This window comes from Microtus ochrogaster, unplaced genomic scaffold, assembly GCF_000317375.1.
Source record: "Microtus ochrogaster isolate Prairie Vole_2 unplaced genomic scaffold, MicOch1.0 UNK27, whole genome shotgun sequence".
NCBI classification, from domain to species: Eukaryota; Metazoa; Chordata; class Mammalia; order Rodentia; family Cricetidae; genus Microtus; species Microtus ochrogaster.
This window is the reverse complement of record NW_004949125.1, coordinates 4,548,533-4,569,850: the sequence shown is the minus strand read 5'-3', so window position 1 is coordinate 4,569,850 and position 21,318 is coordinate 4,548,533. Positions and strand designations below refer to the sequence as shown.

At 45.5% G+C, this 21,318-nt stretch overlaps 1 protein-coding gene and 1 pseudogene across 11 annotated transcripts in view; both read right to left on the bottom strand.

Annotated features, from left to right (window-relative positions):
* Trrap (transformation/transcription domain associated protein) overlaps window positions 1-21,318 on the bottom strand; it is a 102,888-nt gene that overhangs the window by 76,145 nt on the left and 5,425 nt on the right. For 10 of the 11 annotated variants that reach the window (XM_026789732.1, XM_026789737.1, XM_026789734.1 and 7 more), the window contains exons 4-18: window positions 17,626-17,736; window positions 15,891-15,995; window positions 13,958-14,041; window positions 12,026-12,082; window positions 11,729-11,854; window positions 9,861-9,938; window positions 9,606-9,694; window positions 8,379-8,475; window positions 5,861-5,999; window positions 4,859-4,937; window positions 3,367-3,601; window positions 1,766-2,132; window positions 1,583-1,680; window positions 834-1,028; window positions 64-255 (exon numbers count right to left, since the gene is read on the bottom strand). In XM_026789732.1, the coding sequence (XP_026645533.1) occupies window positions 64-255; window positions 834-1,028; window positions 1,583-1,680; window positions 1,766-2,132; window positions 3,367-3,601; window positions 4,859-4,937; window positions 5,861-5,999; window positions 8,379-8,475; window positions 9,606-9,694; window positions 9,861-9,938; window positions 11,729-11,854; window positions 12,026-12,082; window positions 13,958-14,041; window positions 15,891-15,995; window positions 17,626-17,736 (2,052 nt within the window). The remainder of the gene's footprint in view (window positions 1-63; window positions 256-833; window positions 1,029-1,582; window positions 1,681-1,765; window positions 2,133-3,366; window positions 3,602-4,858; window positions 4,938-5,860; window positions 6,000-8,378; window positions 8,476-9,605; window positions 9,695-9,860; window positions 9,939-11,728; window positions 11,855-12,025; window positions 12,083-13,957; window positions 14,042-15,890; window positions 15,996-17,625; window positions 17,737-21,318) is intronic. The other variant, XM_026789740.1, reaches the window with a different exon arrangement.
* Window positions 20,587-20,712, bottom strand: LOC113458445 (annotated as a pseudogene).

Here is a 21,318-nt window from a genome sequence, read left to right as displayed (position 1 = left end):
CCCTAGAGCGAGGCACACAGTACCTTCAGCACCCCAGTGGGCCTAGAGCGAGGCACACAGTACCTTCAGCATCTGCTCATTTTCAGCTGCAAACAGGGACACTGATCCGAAGACCAACTTGAACAGCTTGAGGTACAAGTTGGAGAGTTCCACATTGGAGCCCATTTCTGGCAGCCGGTCCAGGAGGTACTCCACCAGGATTGTGGCAAACAGAGCTGAGGTAGTAGGATTTGCCAAGAAAGAGTTGGCAACAATCTGTCAAAATAAGAAACACCTATGACAAAAATAATCCCCTTCCTCACTCAAAGCAGCTGCAGAAGGTAATGAGTTTCCAAACAAGATCCACGTGGGCAGAGCGCTGAGGAAACCATCACCTGCCGCCACAGGCAAGCTGGCCTCCTATCAGAGCTGAGCATCTGCTCACCTCCCAACACTGACAGCCTGCACTTTACACCCATTGGCTTCTACTCTTGAAAGGAGCCTGCCTGCCACATCCGAAGGCTTGAGAACTTTCTAGAACATCATCGCCCAGTATTCCCCTACAAATACATCCTTAGGGATAGCAATTTCTTAAAGTGGATGAATAAACACAAGCATATACAAAAAAGTTTAAACTGAGAGAATATAAAGGGGCTGACAAGATGGCTCAGCAGGTGAAGGCAGCCACCTCCGTGCCTGAAACCAGAGTTCAAGCCCTGAGGCACCTCTCCCTCCCCCTCTCTCTCTCTCTCTCTCTCTCTCTCTCTCTCTCTCTCTCTCTCTCTCACACACACACACACACACACTCACACACACACACACACACACACGTTAATAGAAAAGGAAGTTTATACCTGAAGAGCGTAATTTTTTGAGATCCTTTCCACCATGTAAGGGACCGTAGTCTGGAAGATCTCCTTGAACGTCAGGGGGTTCATCATGGTGAAGACTCCAGCGAAGTGCTCCAGCACCTCCTTCTCTTCTTTCATTCGCACAGTCTGGCAGTTGGCTACTCGGATGTACGTCTGTCCATTTCCTGCGATCTGGACCTAGAATGGGCGAACAGCCACGGCCATTACAATGGAGCACCTTCTATTGTGTATTATTTCTTCACAAAATCACAAGTTATATATGTTAAACAAGGCGCTGAATTAAACAATAAAGGTTATCCTCCTTCTAAAAATCTGTTCTTGCCTCAATTTCGAAAAAGAAGAAACTAGGTGTTCTCATCAGGGAAGAAAAAAAAGAGAAAGAAAAGAAAAAAACCACAAGTAAGAGGCAACTCAGAGGGTAGAGGTACCCGACGATCACCACTTGATAATAAATAAGCCCGTTATCCCCTACATGGCTTTTGTCAGAGCATTTCACCACAGAAACAGGAGAGGGAATTAAACACCAACATGCAGTCATGATTCCCAGCACCACATAACTGATGATGCATGTGTGTGAGCCCGCAAACCGCAAAGCTGGGCAGGTCACGCAACAGAAACAAACCCAGATGCATCCAAACCGGGAGTAAACACCAAAGGTTTGTCCCATCACTAGCACTCCGTCCTAAGGGCACCTTCCATCTGCAACAGCCCAGTTTGCAGCCACTTCATACCTGATAAATATCCAAGGCTTGCATTGCATACTTCACAAGTTTGATGTAAATCTGAGTTTCTTTGGGTTGTAACTGCTTGTTAGGAATAAACTGAGCTTCTAGAAGAGAGAGACTACATTAAAACCTGGCAAACACACCAAGCTAAAAATGTTGTCGGTCCAAACAGTGTAAGAGTAGAATTACCACCAGGTGCTTTACATGACGTTATGCCCCACGTGATGGTCTTGACGCCGCAGACCAGGGTTTTCACCAAACTCCGGCAGTCTGTGACTTGGAATGTCTGCTTATCTTCCTTGTCCTTTTCTCCTTGTTTTTCAAATGGGGGCACAGGGGCTGGGGTGACTGGGGTGGCTGGGGTTGGGGGTGGGGGAGGAGGGGGAGCAGGGGTAGCCACAGGGGCTGGGGAAGGTGCTGGGCCAGGGGCAGCAGGGGCCGTGGGCACCCCAGGCAGCGTGGCTTCTGTAGCTCCCAGTTCAGATTGAGGCTTGCATTTCTTAAAAATGGCTGAGAGCTGGTACCGGGCAATAGTATGGAACTTGAGGACAAAAACCTAATGGCAAAAGAAATTTGGGTCAAGGGAAGGAGTTAAAAGTTAATAGGCAAGGCCGGGCGATGGTGGCGCACGCCTTTAATCCCAGCACTCGGGAGGCAGAGGCAGGTGGATCTCTGTGAGTTCGAGACCAGCCTGGTCTACAAGAGCTAGTTCCAGGACAGGCTCCAAAACCGCAGAGAAACCCTGTCTCGAAAAACCAAAAAAAAAAAAAAAAAAAAAAAAAAAAAAAAAAGAAAGTTAATAGGCAAACATCTGAAACCACTTGATGTCATCCTGTCCATCACCACAACAGACAACAGAAGAGGTGATTGCTCAGTCTGAAAAGTGCCTGCCTTGCAAGAGGATCTGTGTGCAGTTCACAGAACCCAAGCAGCAGATCAGGGTATGGCAGCATGCTCTTGTAAACCCAGCTCTAGAGAGGCAGACAGCAGGGATTCCCCGAGACTGGCTGGATAGGCAGCAGAGGCTACAAGGTGAACATACAAAACATGCTGCCGAGATGGCACAGCTATGAAAAGATGACACATCTGTCCCAGAGGACCTAAGACCCATTTCCAGCACTCACGTGGGCTGGAATGAGCTCCATGGGACTCTAAAGCCTCTGGCACACATGAACACATGCACTACACACACATAACACATGACTAAAATTTAAAATCAAATCTTTAGAAAACAGAGCCAAGCAGTGATTGGACATGCCTTTAATCATAGCACTTAGGAGGCAGAGGCAGGAGAATCTCAGCGAGTTAGAGGCCAGCCAGCCTGATCTACAAAGTGATATCCAGGAAAAGGAAAAAAAAAAAAGGAGAAAAAAAAAACAAAACATATGATGGGCCTTGAGGACGTCTAAAACGGCTCTGTGGTCGAACACACATTTGCACAAAGGTCAACAGCCGCTGGTTTCTGAGCTGGGTGAGCAGCATCCAGTTTTGTCCAAAGACTGCTGGAGTGGCCCTTCAGTGCTATGGAAAACCCTTCATCCCTCCCCCAGACACTAACTGGAGTATCTTCAAGCTGCTCTAACTCTCAGGGCAGCCCTGCCAGACAGATGCTGACCATCCCGAGACTGAAGAGAAGCAAACAGAAAAAAGCAGCTTCCGAGTATGACTGCCGGCAGCAGGAGGACCCAGGATTTAAACAATGTGGCCTAACTCCCAAAGCCAAACTCCTATCTGGCCACCTCAGTCGCCTACATTTAATAAAACTCAAGATAAACCAAAGCAGTAGGCACCTCCAGCATCCGCATTAAGACATCTCTGCCGTTGCCACTTTCCTGCTCACTCTTGGAGCGGATGCAGTCCACCAGGTTCAGCAGGAGTTTGCAGGACATGGTTTGGATGCTACTGGGCAGGGACTCATCATCGATGTTCTTGGCAAAGAGCTGGACGGCGAGGGACAGGTCACTGAGGGGCAGGTGCTGGCGAACGTGGTGTACAAGGTCAGCAAGTGTGCTGTAAGCAAGGGGTCTGCAGGAAGAGACGTCACTGTACTCCCTGTAGCCACTGCTGGGACTGCAGTGCTAAGGGAGGAGGATCCAGCATGGCCTTAGTGCCCACCCAGCCCCTTGTTCCTCTCCCAGCTGCTTAACTGAAAGGCCCAGTCTGTCTTGTCGTGTTTCACTCTGCATATTGAAAAGCTGACTTTAACCCAAGTTACAAAGTTCCTGACATCGTTGGCTTTTTTGGTGCTGACTTTAGGAGGAGGGAAGGGTTAGTTGGCTTACACTTTCAGGTCACAATCTATAACTGCAGGAACTCAGGGAAGGAATTCAAGCTAGAGTTTGAAGCAGCAACAATGGGGGACCCTGCCACTGGCTCAATCACTCTGCTTTTAAACAGCTCAGAATCACCTGCCTAGGGTTGGTGCCACCCGCGGTGGACTGTGCTCTCTTAATTAGCAATCAAGAATGTCCCATAAATTGACCATAGGTCAATCTGACAGGAGCAATTCTTCATAGAGGTTCCCTCTTTTCAAGTAACTCTCTAGATCAGCTATTGACAGTTGATGGGTTCTTGGCAAGGATAAATGTTCTCCCGAAGGCAACAGTTCTCAACCTGTGGGTCAGAAACCCTTTGGGGTTGAGAACCACTGCTCTAGATGATGGCAAATCAACAACGACTAACCAGGAAAATGCCTAAGTTTATTAGTGTACTGGGTGGGGTCTACTGTTCAAACACCAACAGTGAGCCAGGCGTGGTGGTGCACACCTTTACTCCTAACAGTGAGCCAGGCGTGGTGGTGCACAGCTTTACTCCCAACAGTGAGCCAGGCGTGGTGGTGCACACCTTTACTCCCAGCACTCAAGAGGCAGAGGGAGGTAGAGTCTGAGTTCCAGGTCAGCCATGGTTACCTAGCTACACTGTCTCAAAATATTAACTAGTTGACAGGTTAATACTCTATATGTTATGACAATGTATTTAATATCTCCTGGGCTATTAAATCATACAAACCATCCACTAATTTCTACACCTTGGCACAAGTGCATGAACACAGACATACAAATAAATTCCAAAAATGTTTAAAGAATTGTTTTTGTCGTTGTTGTTTTTGTTTTTAAAACAACCTAAGCACTCCCACACTTCGAAACCTACTGCCATTCTAAATTCAAGAGGTGAATAGGGCCCAGTGGCCTGCCTGCATTAGAGCTCTCCCATCATGCAGGTCTTCCTGTCCCTGGATATCATGCTAACCAGGCCTGCAGTCTGGGTCTAACAATGCTGTACCTGAGCGTCTCCCGTGCTGTGTATCCAGAGCCAATCAGGATGGATTCATCAAACAGCTTGTCCATGCAGGGGATGAACTCTAGGAAACACGTAAGAACATAAAGGACTTCACAAACCTTCCACAGTGGTCAGTCTGTGGTCTGGTAGGTGAAGAAAAGGGCATAGAAAAGACTAGAAAGGCACTGTGAAGTGGGATGTTGGCTCTTCCTGGGCCATCCAAACCACCTGCCCACAAAGACATGGTCAGGGAATGTTTGTTGTTGAGAACTGACCAAGATGGGCTGGAGAGATGGCTCAGCGATTAAAGGTTAGGCTCACAACCAATGACATAAGAGAATGAACCAAGACTATGAACAACAAGCACCCAGGACATTTAAGTTCTGGAACAAGACTGGCATACAGCCAGCTTAGTTCTAAAGTAAAGCACATGTCATGCCTCTGGCCACCTGCAGTTTCTCATCCCAACACACACACAATTAAATTAGTAAAATAAATCTTAAAAGGGAGGACAAAAGGGTGTGGCGGTGCACGCCTTTAAGCCCAGCACTTGTGAGGCAGAAGCAGGCAGCCTGGTTTACAGAATGAGTTCTATGGCAGCCAGGGCTACACAGAAAAACCCTGTCTCAAAAAACAAACAAAACAAAACAAAACAAAAAAAGCACAAAAAAGAAGTTGGCTCAGTAGAAGACATGTGTTCAACTCCCAGAACCACATAGCAGCTCACAATTAGCTCCATTCTCTGGATCTGATGCCCTCTTCTGGCCTCTACAGACAACAGGCACATATGTGGTGCACAGACCTACACAAATCCAAGTTAACACACACATATATTCATGTATATAAAAGTAAACAAAAAAAATCAAGGAAATGCAAAAATTCCAAAAAAAATTCCAAGGCAGCAATAAAGAAAGAACAGACATGCCAAGACCATGTAGAACCTCCAGGAAGTCTCCAGGCCTTGCACCGAAGATGGCATGGCCTTCAAGGAAGAGCTAGCCTTACGGTTTCTCAGCTCCGTGGTGAGGATGTGCTTGGCAGCAATAAGGAGCTCTTTCCTGAGGTGTGCAGTCTCCGCTGGGCAATTGGAAAGCAACTGGAGCATGCCTTTCACCATCTGCTGAGAGTACTTGGTCACTAGCTCCTGCCACAGCAAGGAAGACAACAGTCATACTTCAGTGGGAGGCAGCAGAGATAGGAAGTTCTTCCTATCACAAATCGTTAGGCCTAATAAGCAAGCACCATCCAAAATGTTTTAGTGTGTACGCGTGTGTGCACAGAGCCGTGCAGCCGGTGTCACCCTGAAGGGAAAGTATGACAACATGGACAGATAGATGGCCTTCCACATGGTCTAAGTGTGGATGCAGTATTTGTATTGCTCTATTGATTTTTAAGTTTCAATAGTAAATATGCATTATTTCCTTATTAGAGAGAAAATAGATGCTAAAACCTGTTTTAAAAAATATTCGGGGCTAGAAAGATGTCTCGGAGGTTAGGGGCACTGGCTGCTCTTCCAGAGGACCCCCTTTCAGCTTCTAGCTCCCATGATAAGTGGCTCACAATCACCTGTAACTCAAGATCTAGAGGACCCAATGTCCTCTTCTGCCTTCCACAGGCAGGTACACACACATGGGCACATCTTTTTTAAAATAAGTAAATGCCAGGCATGGTAGCACTCATGTTTAATTCCAACACTTAGGAGGCAGAGGTAGGCAGATATCTGTGAGTCCACCCTGGTCTACCTAACAAGTTCCAGAAAGCTACACAGTAAGTCTCTGTCTCAAAAATCAGTCAGTCCTCTCTTTTAGAGTTTCTTCTCTGTGTAGCCCTGACTACTGTCTTCAAACTCACTTTGTAGGTCAGGCTGGCCTCGAACTCAAGAGATCTGCCTGCCTCTACCGAGTACTGAGATTAAAGGCGTGTGCCACCACAGCCTGGCTCAGTCAGTCCTCAGTGACAAGAGACTGGCTAGGGCAACTCTGAGGAGCTTTAAACATCTTTTCCTGACTCAACACCAGGGAACAAAACCTTCATTTATTTATCTGGTCATGATGGTCAACGTCCACAACCTTGCACTCTGATGATTACGGATGATGGGTTGAAGACCAGCCTGGGCTGCACAGTAAGACTATAATCTAAAGTGATTTTTATCTTAAAACAATTGTTAAACCCTTACAGAGTTCCACGCCAGCGGAGACCCTGTCTCCAAAAATAAAACTGCTGAGAAACAAATTCTATTGCAACAGATCAGAATTACATTTATGTCACACTTTAGAACAACTGTTGACTGCCCACACAAAAATTTTATTTAAAAATTACATAGCTTGCTGGGTGGTGGTGGCACACGCCTTTAAATCCAGCACTCGGAGGCAGAGGCAGGCGGATCTCTGTGAATTCAAAGACAGCCTGGTCTAGAGAGTTCATCTAGAGAAAGGAAAATATCCACATCTCAAGAAAGGAAAAGATGGGCTTGGGGGAGCAAGATGGCTCAGGAGGTAACAGCACTCGCCATGCAAGCCTGGTGACCTGAGTTAGGTCCCAGAACCCCTTAGAGGAGGAAGCAGAGAACCAACTATACACAAATACACAGGAAAATTTTAAAAATAAAAACAAAAACATGGCCTACTGACAGAGTCAGGTCCCCTTTCTCTTTCCTACTGACTTCAGAGAAACAGTTCAGTCCTGACATCTCAGCACCCCTGCCTAGTGAAAGACAGCAGACATGAGTTCAGACACCACCCTGGAGAATACGACTCCACTTACATAACAGAAAAGGCAAATCCATGGGGACAAAAAACACAGGCCAGGGTTTCCCAGGAACTGGAGATGCCAGGAAGAAACCGACTATAAATGGCCATGAAGGCCGGGCGGTGGTGGTGCATGCCTGTAATCCCAGCATTCGGGAGGCAGAGGCAGGCGGATTTCTGTGAGTTCGAGACCAGCCTGGTCTACAAAGGGAGTTCCAGGACAGGCTCCAAAACCACAGAGAAACCCTGTCTCGAAAAAAACCAAAAAGGCCATGAAACTTCAGGGGGACAGAAACCGTCTATAAATTAATGCAGTGACTGGAAGCAATGGTCAATTCAAGGACACATGCACAGAAAATCAATTTTGTTTTATGTAATAACAAAAACAGGGTGTGGAGAGAACTCAGCGGCTAACGTCCTGGCCATGCAAGGCAATCAGGTCAGATTACCCAAACCTATATAAACTCTGGGTTGGCATGGCAACAGTAATTCCACCCTTGGAAGGTAGAGACAGGACCCCGAGCACGGTACCGACAGGACTAACCATACAATGAGCTCTGGGTTTGATTTTAGAGACCTTGCCTCAAAAAGAAGAATGCAGAGAGTGATCTAGGAAGATTCCCTACACCAACCCCTACTCTCTACACATGTGCATGCATTTATAAACACACACATACACATGTTCATCACATACTCACAAATACACACTTACTCAAAGCACACACACATACACATGAAAGAAAAAAAAAAAAAGGAAATCAAGTCCATGAACTTACCTGGTAAATTCTGATGATATAGGCTAAAAATGACAACGTTTTGATCTGAGCGGCAATGAAGTCAGCATACAGTTCCTTGTTGTAAAGCTTATGTTGCCTGGGCAGGAAATGAATACAAGTCCAACATCAGTCCTTTAGTGACTTGGAATTAAAGCACCTAGAGAGACTACTAAGTCTTGAAGTTCCTTCATTTCCAGACAGACACAGCACCACCGCAGCATAAGTGCATCTACTTTTATGCAGTTTCTAAACACATGAAGGGGACTGGAGAAAAGGCTCAGGGGTTAAGAGCACGTGCTGTTTACAGGGAACCCAGGTTCCGTGCCCAGCATCCATGATGGACAGCTCAGAACCTCCTGAAACCATAGCTCCAGGGGAACCTGACGCCCTCTTCTGGCCTATATGGGCACTGCTCTCCTGTGCATATACCCACACATAGACATATTTTTTTTAAAAAATGAAATAAAAATCAAATAACACAGAAGTTCTAAAAGGACCAAATCAAACCACACCACAGCACTCCTAATGTGGATGCCCATGCTGCATCATCTACGTTCCTCAGGGCACCTGTGTGCTTAACACAAGCTCTGGGAATGGCTGGAGATGGTCACTCCTCAGATGCTCCTCAAGGACCTCACAGTCAGAGGGGCTGCACGTCAGCAGAGGGTGTCCTTAAAGAATGCTATTTGGTTTAAGACAAGGATGGATCCAGTGAGCCTGTTCCTCCTCAGCAGGGAGCCCTAGAGGTCACCCACTGTCAGCTTTCTCAAGGAACAGTCAGAACAAGCAATGCCTAGGGACACAGGGAACTTCTAAGATGAGCGAAAACAAACTCCCAGAGCATGTTTTCAACTAAGAGGCCCAGGACATGGCTCAGCAGCTAAGGATACCTGCTGCCAAAATTGACAAGCTGAGTTCAACTGCTGTGACTCTCAAGATGGAAGAGGAGAACTGACTTCTGCAAACTCACCTCTGACCTCTCCAGCACAGCATGGGCATGCACACACTCACACCCACAGAACACAAATAGATAAAACTTCACAAAAAATTGTAAAAAGAAACTATAAAAATCATAGCCGCCACCACTATGTCAATAGGAGTTTAAATAAGTCAAAGTGCACAGAGTGTGTTTAAACAATTGTCACATCTCAAGGATGGGGCAGTGGCAATCACTGGCTGGAGAAAGCCCTGTGCCGCCAGCTCTGCCACGGCCTGAGGAACCCTTACCTGGCTTGTGCAGAGACCTGGATGGCGATGGTATTCATGATCAAGGGCACAAACTCGGCAACGACATTGTGGATGTTCAGTTTGTACAGCTGTAGGAAAGAGCAAGCTCAGTGTTTTTACATTCTTCTACCATGGAATGATCTGGCAGACCACAGAGACCATGAGCATCGGGGTTCCCTGTGCATCTGATTCGCTGAAGGAAATTAAACATTAACTTTCACACACAAAAAAAAAATGGTTAAGGGGTACACGTACCTGGTACATTAGTACAACAATGATGGGCAGCTCGGCCAGGACTTTCAGGGAAAGTGATCCTCGGGGAATGATGGAGTGCTGTGAGACGCAGAGAGGAGAGGCAACCGTCAGTACCAACAAGGACCACAATGAACACAGACACCGACACATCATTGCAAGTGTCGGTGGAGGACCCAAGCTAAGTCCACAGAGTGCTACTTCATAGATGGCAAAATCTTGGGGAAATCCAAAGAGATTCAAATCACCTAAGAAATATGGGGGTTGTGGGTATGTCTGTGAGATAGGAAGCCTGGTTTGGAGATAAGGCCTCCCTACTCTTGGTTCATCTCCTGTCTCTGCATTCTAAATGCTGGGATTGTGAGCATGCAATACCAGTCCCAACTGTCTGGTTTTTGAAAGAGTCTGACTATGTGACCCAGGCTGGCCTTGAACTCACTACTTGGCCAAGGTGAACTTGTAACTCACAGCAATCCTACTGCGTCAGTCACGTACCATGTACCTCAACATCCAGTCTCTTTTTCTTTCTTCCCTTCTTTTTTTCCCTCCGAGACAAGGTCTCATAATGTAGATCAGGCTGGCCTTAAACTCAGAGGTCCACCTGTCTCTGCTTCTTAAGAGCCGGTAGTAAAGATGTGTGCTACCCAGCCGAGCAACACACCCAGCTTTTAAAGCCAATATCTGACTTAAAAGAACAAGAAAAACTTCAAATGTCCAATTTAGCCTACAGGCTTTATTTGATATTTATATGTAGAAAAATGCTTATAGTAAATCCAGGAGAGGCTGAAGGAACGTCTTCAGGACTCTTAAAGCATAAAGACGGGCAGAAGCACACTACCAGTAAGCAATGGACTGAGCTCTGCTTAAAACTCAGTTTGGTTCTCCTCAGCACAAGAGGAAGTCTTGCCTCAGTACAAGCACAAATGCTAAAATTCCTTCCTGTGGGCCGTCACATGTAGCCCAAGCTGGCATCCAACTTGCTATGCACTGAAGAGTCTTCAACTGATCCCACACTTCCCTAGTGCTAGGATCAGAGGCATGCGCCAGCGTGCTCAGTTGTCCAAAGGCTGAGGATAGAGCCCTGGGCCTTCCTCCATGCATGCAGGCAAGCGTCCAACAGACACATGCCCCTAGCCCCAGAAAAACATTCTCAACTCAGCCCCCAAAATGAGTCATGGCAAAAGGTCACCACATCTCTCCTACGTGACAAACAGCACTCATATTACCTCTGCAGAGTCCAAGACACAGATTTCCAGATAAAAACTGGAAAAACAAGGTCGAGGGGAAGGTTCACAAACTTTTACAGAGTCATCAAACCAGAGTGGGGCTGAGGACCATCTGGGTCTTCTCTGGCCCAGAGAACTTCAATTTTACCTATAGCTTCAAAGGACTTCTAGCAGATCAGAATCTCTCTGCCCCATGCCTAGCCTGCTACTCTTGTCAGTAAGAGACCTCAGTTCCCTTGGTAGGCTAGTCTTTTTTTGTTTTGTTTGTTTTTTAAGACAGGGTTTCTCTGTAGCTTTGGAGCCTGTCCTGGAACTAGCTCTTGTAGACCAGGCTAGCCTCGAACTCACAGAGATCTGCCTGCCTCTGCCTCCCAAGTGCTGGGATTAAAGGCGTGCACCACCACCGCCTGGTGGTAGGCTGGTCTTTACAGCCAAACATCACCAGTGCCCAAGGGCTCACCTTCACCACCTCCAAGATATAGGGCAGGACCAGGCTTGTGCCTCCAGGTAAAGAAAAGAGGAAAAAAGAAAACCAAATGGTCTAAGTTAACTCATTTCCCCCTTTAACAAATAGAGAAGCCACAGATTTGGAAAGAGAACATGAAAACGAGACAAGGCTGTCACCAGGGAGAGAGAAACACCCACCGTCCGTGTCTCGCTATCTTCCCGCTCAGGATTGACCTTCACAGCAATTGTCGTGATCATGCCCACCATCTCTGGTGGAGGTACTGTGTTTTCAGGGATCCCCTGAGGATTCTCAAAGTAGCGGTTCTGCACAGAAAGAGGACAGTAATAGCAAAACAGTGTGCTTGTCTTTAGTATTACCTACCCTAGAACCAGAAACCCACCCCAGTCACTTCTTTAACTAAACCTTTCCAAACACACTTGGGACAGGTGTTAAATAAATATAAGCAATAAACTCAAGCTTTAACACAAACATACCACAACTTTTGGAAGCTCCTTATAAATCTGTTTCACAAAATCCAAAAAGTGATGAATCTAAAAACAAAAAGCAGAAACACTTTGAGAACATACTTATAGGGTCAGTGACAGATCAGGGGGTACAGGCGCTTACTATTCAAGCCTGACACCTCACTGAAGACATGCCCGAGTTGTTCTCTTTACTCCACACATGTGCTTAGGCACACTCACCACCACCACCACCACCCCACAAATACCCTTTTAATGATATTAAAAGGTAGGAACTACCAGGCAAGATACAAATGGGCAATGGACATAAAAAAAACAAAGCAAAACACAAACACACACATAAAGAGGAAGAAAAAAATGAGACCGAAAGATACTGATCAACAGAAATCAATTTTCTATCTCAGAAACAGCTGAGGGATGAACACTTAGGAAAGGCCACTATGTGCTCTTAGAAAACAGTGGATTGTGGGTTGGCTGCTCTCACAGAGGAACCAGACTGGATCCTCAGCACCCATTTATCTGGCAGCTCACAACTGCCTATGTAACTTCAGTTCTGGGAGATCCAGCACCCTTTTCTCATCTCAGATGGCAATCACACATACACGCTACATCCATCAAGATGGCATACATGTATTTTAAAAATAAAATGAATAAACACACGTGTAATTGAATAAACACATGTTTGAGATGATTCAAGAATAGAGGCTCTTATACTACCAAGTGAATCAAACCAACCAGGGTTCCCAGAATCAGTCTGAACACATGTGAAGCACTGGAACTGTACTCTGACTCAGTAACCCCACTTTTGCAAGCCTAGTTAATTGAATAACCTGGTCCATAAATGAAAAATATTTGGCAATAGCCATTAAGAAGAAAATTTGAACTGGGCAGTGGTGGCGCACACCTTTAATCCCAGAACTCAGGAAGGCAGAGGTAGGTTGATCTCTATGAATTCGAAGTCAGCCTGGTCTACGAAGTGAGTTCCAAGATAACCAGGGCTACACAGAGAAACCTGGTCTCAAAACAAAAGACAAAAAAAGGGAGAAATAAAAAAACAAAAAATAGAAAAGACTTTAAGTGCCCAGAAATATGCTGATAAAAAGAAAATAAAGGCTGGAGAAGGGACTCAGGGGTTCAGGGCAGTTCCTGCTCGCAAAGAACGTGAGTTCAGTTCCCAGCACCCACGCCAGGCAGCTTACAACTTCCCGTAAACCCATCTTCAAGGGATGTGACATCCTCTTCTGTCCTCCATGGACATCTGCACACATGTCATTTACAAGGCAAAGAACTTGGCCCCCCAAAGCTACAGTTTACCCAGCTTCGCTCTACTGCTGGGCTACAGAATTGAGATCAAACCAGCTCCAACTTCAGAATTCCCCTTTATCCTTACCCAAAAGAAAATGGTTGGAACTTCCAATCCATCAAATCCAGGGAGATATCTGTACACTCATGCAAACAGAAATCATAAAGACAGCTCTAAAGAGGAGAACAGTGGAGCATTGAGCAGGAATATTCTTAAAGTGTGCTATGTGCTTCATGAAAAGGCCCTTCCATTACTCAGCACAAGACAAGGAGCAGAGGGAAGTAGGGGATACAGAATTTCTCCCAACTGAGGCTCCATTTTCTACACAGTACTTGTTCAATAGACTCATGTAAGGGAAAGGGCCAGTCAACTCATGTAAGGGTAAAGACCAGCAAGATGGCTCACAAAGTAAAGGTAATTTCTATCAAGTCTAACTATCTGAATTTAATTCCTGGGACCCAAGTCATAGAAGAAGAGATCCAACCACGACAAGTTGACCTCTGAATACCAAGGACATGCCATATCACATTTGTGTACACACACACACACACACACACACACACACACACACACACACACAGAGGGAGAGAGAGAGAGAGAGAGAGAGAGAGAGAGAGAGAGAGAGAGGGGTAATAACTTACTTCTTGTGTGATTGGTGGCCTGAACTGTTTGTGCAGTTCAATAATTATTCTTAGACAAATAAGAACATTTTCTTCATTTTCAGTCTTTAAACAACAGAAAAAAAAATCTAGTTACATTTTTGAACACATTTTAATCTCAAGATTAAGATAAACTGCTGACGGAAATGGTGGTGCCCACCTTTAATCCCAGTACTTGGGAGGCAGAGGCAGGCAGAGTTAGGGTTCGCCTGATCTACACAGCGAGTTCCAGGCCAACCAAGACTACATAGTGAGACTCTGTCTCAAAAGAAAACAAAAATAAACCATCTAAGCATTTTCTATGCATTTCTCTTCCTGAATCAATCAGTTTGTTTGAATTGCTGAAGAGCACAGTTCCCAGATCCAGCAGTCCTAGACAGAGAGAGCAACAGTCTTTTGGGCCATCTGAACAGCATCCCACCAATGCATTAGGGTAACTCAGAGAAAGGAGACCTAGCATATATGACACAGAGCAAGTCATGCATGAATTACCACCTCTTCCTCCCTTTTGATATAGGGGTTCATGCATCCTAAGCCTGATCTGAACTCACTTCGTGTCTAAGGATGACCTTGAACTCCTGAGTGCTGGGGTAAGAACTGTGCTTCACCCAGCCTGGTTTATGTGGTACTGAGGGTTTCATGCATGGTAGGCACTCTACCAGGCTAGCCTCAAACTCAATGAGAGCACTCTGTGTCTCCCAAATGTTGGTATTAGAGGGGTGTCCACCATAACAAGCCTGAATCAATGTGATGCTTTAGCGGCTAAATGACATCCTGCCTGAAACCAACAACAAAAAATGGCTCACTGCTTGGAAATACAGATCCAAAAACCCAAAACCTGAACTGCTCTGAACTCCTAAAGTTTTTGAGCACCTGACAATTAGGAAAATCTATGCCTGACTGCACATAATGGTTTTAAGTCAAAACGAACATAGATACTGTAAAAAAGGCTTTATAAAATTATCTTCAAACTACCTATAGAAGGTGCCCGTGGTAATCGACCGAACTTCACATTCAGGCTCAGACTACAGCCCTAAAATATCCTGTTATGTATATACAAATACTCCAAAACTCAAAATAAAATAAAAATCCCCAATACTCCCATTCCCAAATATTTGGGGTAAAGGGTGCTCAACCCATGTTGTCAAAAGACAAAGGAAAAACAATCAGGTACTGAGCAGCCTCTATGGACTGGACCAGGTGCTAAGTGCAGGCCCATACTCTGCTCTGTGAGGGAGGGACCAGCCACGTTCTACCCTCGAGGTCACGGAGTCAGTTATGAACGGCAGAGCTGAGGCAAGATCCCAAGACTGTCTCTTAAGAAAACTTTATCTTCTCAAGGGCCTGAGGCACAATGGGATTCTAAACGCGTCAAGACTGTGAGGAAACAAAAATATAGCAAACACATTCACCTAGGAATCTAAGGTCTTTCTGAACATGGTGGCACATGCCTTTAATCCCAACCACCTCAGAGACAAGGGCAGGCCAACCTGGTCTACTCAACATGTTCCAGGAAGGCCAGGGTTACACAGTGAGACCTTGTCTCAAAAAGAAAAAAGGGCCAGGTGTGTTGGCAAACACTTTCAATCCCAGCACTTAGGAAGCAGAAGCTGGTGAATCTCTGAATTCAAGGCCAGCCTGGTCTAAATAGGGAGTTCCAGGTCTGCTTGGGCTGCACTGTAAGACTCTGTCTTTAAAAAAAAAAAAAAAAAGTCTTCAAATATGTAGTCTTTCTGAATCATAAAGAGACATTAAGAAAAATTTCACTCATTTAAGCAGATCTTTTTTTGGACAGGGTTTCTCTGTATAAGCTCATTTAAGCAGATCTTTAGTGAGTAGTAGACGATTGGATTTATAGCAAGAAAAATCATGGAATGTTTTAAACATGGCTGTTAAGACAATTCTCAAAGATTACCTCTAGAAATCGAAACATCACAGACAGAACGTTTTTCGTATGAGGACGAAGATGCTCATTGGTCGGTATCCTGTGAAGTATTTCAAGTACTAGCTTCCGCAGTTGCTGACAAGGAAACACAAAGTAAACCACAGAAGTTCCAAACTCACTGTTTAACATGGCTGACTGTACCCAGCACCAGCAACCACCACCTAAGAGGGATTTGACCTTTAGAGACCTGCAAATTCACATGTAACCCACAGTATGTGTGCAGACCATTCATCTTCAGTAACTCCGTAACTCTGTAACAAGTCCATTGTGGTTTTTACAACCTCACCAGTACGCCCAGCACAGACACAGCTGTGAGGATGGAGCAGAATGAAACCAAAGAGCAAACATGGACCCTTAAGAGGAAAGAGAAAGGGCCAGAGAGATGACTCCACGGTTAAAAGCCCTTCTCACTCTTGCAGAGGACAGGAGTTTAGTTTCAGCGCCCATCAGGTGACTCTTAACCACCTGTGACTCCAGCTCCACAAAACCCAACACGCACTTCTGAATTCCAAGGGACCCTGAACTCAAATGTGCTCATGCAACCATGCACACAGACACATAATCAGTAATAAAATACATCTTTGGGGCTAGAGATTACTTAGCAGTTAAGAACAGTAACTAGCTGCTCTTCCAGAGGACCTGGGTGCTAATCCCAGGACACACGCAGTACCCTTTTCTGGCCTCCATAGGCACAAGAGACGCTTGCGATATATAGACATACATGCAGGCAGAACACCCATACACATTCCTTTTCCGGTTTTGACTGAAAAAAAAAGCTCCTTAAAAGAGTAAAGAAAATGCAAAGAACACAAAATAAGTAATTTTAGGGTTCCCCTGACACACATCTCCTGTTCTTGAGAGCCCTGTGTTTCAGTCATGTTGCACTAAGCCCCTGGATTCTGTACAGCAACTCCAAACCATGAGGCCAGTCACGTACTTAAGCTCTCGGGTAAAACTGAAAACTGCTCCAGCTACCAACAAACCTCACCAGCACTATAGCAACTGCTCTCAGATTCTTTAAGAAGTAAAAGCTGACACAGAGAAAACAATGGCATAGTAGTCTATGTTGCTTATGTGGTTAGAGGTTCTGGGAGGTGATGCTGAACTAAAGAATTCTTTTTTTTTAATTGTTCAGGTGTGCAGGTGCCAAAGGAAGCCAGAGATACCAGGTCTGGCTGGTTCGAGAGCTGTTTTGAGCCATCTTGCCTGGGTGCTGGGAACCGAACTCTGGCCCTTTGCAAGAGTAGCATAGACTCTTAATCACTGAGTCAGCTCTTCAGTCACACTTAATTGTTTGATTGATTTATTATATGTGGGCATATCACAGAGCACATGTAGAGGCTAGAGGACAACCTTCAGGGGTCAGGTCTCCCCTTCTGTCACATGCGTTCACCAGACTGAACTCTGGTTCTCAGGCTTGGGGGCCAGCACCTTTGTCTGCTGAGTGATCTCAGCAGCCCTCTTTTGTGCCCAATTGACTAATCCGCATACACACACCCCTAGCTGACAGATGCAAATAACTGAACCTGCAGAAAAGATGGATAAAGTCAAGGAGATAGCAGTCCTGCGTGGTTACCCTGATGACAAAACCTCTTTCACTCTTGGGTGAACTTCCATTCTTTGATTTTATTATGTTGTTTTATTCATTTTCACGTCTGATCCTCCATGTGCCATTTTTCTTTCCCTGCTACTGTGAACAGATTACCTGTGCTGGCTTCTCCTGAAGGAACTGGACTTCTCCATCTTGGAGAAAGGTAAGAAATCGAGGGATGATATGTTCCAGGAACGTAGAGTACTGAGGAGATGACGTGACGTTCTAGGTGGCAGTGAAGAAGGAAAGGCATAGTAAGGTGTGTGTTTATTTTCATTTTCAATTCATACAACAAGCTCAAAGAAAACATTTTTTTCAATTCATGATTGTGCCCGCATGAGGTTTTATGTGCACCACCACCTGCATCCAAGTTTCCAAGGAGGACACAAGAAGGCATCGGATCCCTTGGAACTGGAGTCACAAGTCACTGAGCTAGAACCAAACCCAGGCCGGTCTTCTGCAGGAGCTGGATACACTCTTAACCACTGAGACAGCTAAACACTTCCAGACCGACAGTAATCCCAGTGCTTTCTGGAGCGTCTGAGACAACACCACACTAAATAAATTCAGATCTCAAGTCTAATAAAGAGAATAAAGTACTAAAATTTACTATTAAAATTGGATATGGTAGGGGGTAGCAGAGATGGCTCACAAGTTAAGCTTTCTGCCTTTCTCTTTCTCTGGGACCTGAGTTTGGTTCCTGGCACCCCATGGCAGGTAGATCTCAACTGCCTGTAACTACAGCCTGAAGAGATTCAACATCCTCTTCTGGGCTCCACAGAGATCCACATACACAAAGACAAAGACACACACACACACACTCAATGGTGGAGCATTTGCCTAGTCAGCATGAGGTTCTGGGTTCGGTTCCCATCACCGCACGACACAACAGCACAAGAAATTACAGCAATGAAGTGTCTGTCGAAGGATGACTGGCTCAATATATGTGGTGCATAAACACAGTGAACTGCAATTCTCAACCATTCAAAAAAAAAAAAAAATCTGATCCGCTCCTGTCCTTTGGGGAAAAGAGAACAGCACGCACAATCACTACGCTAACGAAACAAGCTGCTCATAAAAGTAAGTTCTACAGCTTCACTCATGTTAAAGGCTGAATAACTCATATAACCTGAGCAAAAAATACTAACTAGGCTGGAAAGAATACAGAAGAGAGACAGGGAAGGTGGACCAATGGGATGAACAAGTTCTGGCTCACTGCTTCAGGGTGGGGTGACTATCAAGAACAACATTCTGTACCTCTGAAAGAGCCAATCATCCCTGCATTCAGGAGGTAGAGGCAGGTGAACGTCTATGAGTTCAAGGCCAGCCTTGTCCACGCACTGAGTTCTAGGACAGTCAGGACTACACAGAGAGACTCTGTTTAAGGAAAAAAGATAAAGGACAAATGATAATAATAAAAATAAAGGAAGCTGGGTGGTGGTGGTGCACGCCTTTAATCCCAGCACTTGGGAGGCAGAGGCAGGTGGATCTCTGTGAGTTCGGGCCAGCCTGGTCTACAAGAGCTAGTTGCAGGACAGGCTCCAAAGCTACAAAGAAACCCTGTCTTGAAAAGCTCAAAAACAAACAAATAAAGATAGATAGATAGATAGATAGATAGATAGATAGATAGATAGATAGATAGATAGATAGATGATAGTAGATGGAGGAGCTAAAAGGATTCTGAATATTCTCTCCATAAAGAGACAGTGTTTTGAGAAGCCATGTTTCACCTGACCACTGTACACTGCATGTGGATCACACCACCTGGCACATTGTTCTATATATACATCAGGTTACAAGGCATTTAGGGTTGATGAACTTTCTGCCACACATGATGAGCCAAGTTCAATTCCTGGGACCCACATGGTAGGAGAGAACACTCCTGTCAATTATCCTTTGAGTTCCACATGCAAACTCCAAGTACACACAGAAATGTAATTTGAACAAAAGTAAATAACAAATTCAAGCAAAGCAAAGAAAAAATGTTAATGCTCTGAAAAATACTGAACATTCAAGACTGACCTCCAAAGCCAGTCAGCTAGGTGCATGCCTGTAACCTAGCACAAGGATAAGGCAGGAGGATCCTGAGTTAGAGGCTGTTCTGTGCTACAAAGCCAGATACCGTCGGGGGGGGGTGGATAAGGAGGGGTGTCATTTAGGTCCTCACTTATAGAGACACTCAGACACGTAAAATAAACTATCTTTGGAGAACCCTAACATATTAACCACAAATAGTGGTAAAACCCTTTAATCCCAGGACTGGAGAGGCAGAGGCAAGCAGATCTCTGAATTTCAGGCCAGCCCCTCTTTATACTGAGTTATAGACCAGCCACGGCTACAGAATGAGACACTGTCTCAAAAAAGATAAGACTTTTACAGCAGCCAATATAAAGCTAATAGGTACCACATAATGATGAACCACGCATGACAGTGGTCCTATAACATCCTAAAGGAGCCCAAGAAAGTCCTGCCTATGAGCCTGTGGTGTCACAGGCATCAGAGCATCCAGGAAATACCCATGTCCTTGTGGTGGTGGGATGTCAACAGGCCCGTGCTGCTCTCAGATAAAGTGCAGCATGCTCCGTTCTGTGCAGTGGTTAAAGCCCACAGCAAACACCTGCACTGTGGTTTCTGGGTAACTCCACTGTGCGTCTGTAGCTTTATAAAGACACACAGGATGGGAGATTCATACTACACGTGATGTGGTGTGGTGTGGACAGGGGAAGCCCTCAGAAATGCAGGCTGCCATTTGTCCAGGCAGCAACTGTGGATGTATCTGAGTCAGCAGCTACGGGACAAGCCACTGTATCTCCAAGTTCACCTGCATCAAACATGGTGCAGCCCCACGTCTTTGAGGTAGGGGCCTTCTGTTGGTCAGAGAACTAAAGCTTGACTCTATACAAGGTCTCATTCACACGCTCCTTATTTTGCAGATTGGGGAAAAAGGACATAATCACCTGGCCAGCATGAACTCTGGCCACTGTGCCCTGGGGCTTCCCAAAGGCACCCTGCAGATCTTCCTGGAGCCAAGGTTGGGGACAGCACTGAAACTGGAGACATGATTATCTGCAAGAAAATTGCCCTGAAAGTCCCCCAGGGCATCCCATAGGCTGCCTACACACCCAAGGAGGAGGCTGCTTGCAATCCTTACACTCCTTGTCCCCGCCAGGAAAGGAACTAGGTCGGCTCAATTGGCTACAGACTGATGCTGCCTGACTGGGATACATAGGCAGATGTCTCTAGGGGCTTGTCATTATTTCAATACATGTGTCTTTAAAGCCTCTGTCAAACAGTTTGCTCTGTTACACACTGGCAGGAGCCACACAGATCTTGGTTATATTAAGAGGCAGGCTGGTGAGACAGCTCACAGGGAAAGGTACTGGTCACTGGACAGCACCTTCCAGGGAACCCCACAGTGAGGGAGAACCAACTCCTTCAAGTTGCCCTCTAGCCTCTGCACATGTGCCATGGCAAGCATGTCTGTGCACATACTTGCATATGCACACACGGGTACAACTGTAATTTTCTAAAGAGGCTATGTTGATTGACTGACCTATCCCATCTATGTCTGTAAGTATACTCAATGATGCTCCAATAACAGAACTGACCAATGACACAATTCTCAGAACACATTCCAGTCATTCAATGCCCAGTTGTTCACAAAGTGAAACCAAAAGCATAAGAGAACGTGTGAACAAATAAACAGGGACTATACAGAGAAATGAAATCCAAGGAGCACAATGAAAAACCTAGAACCGAAGATAAAGAGACTTTAGAAACGTGGAAAACAAACTGAAAATAAAGTTT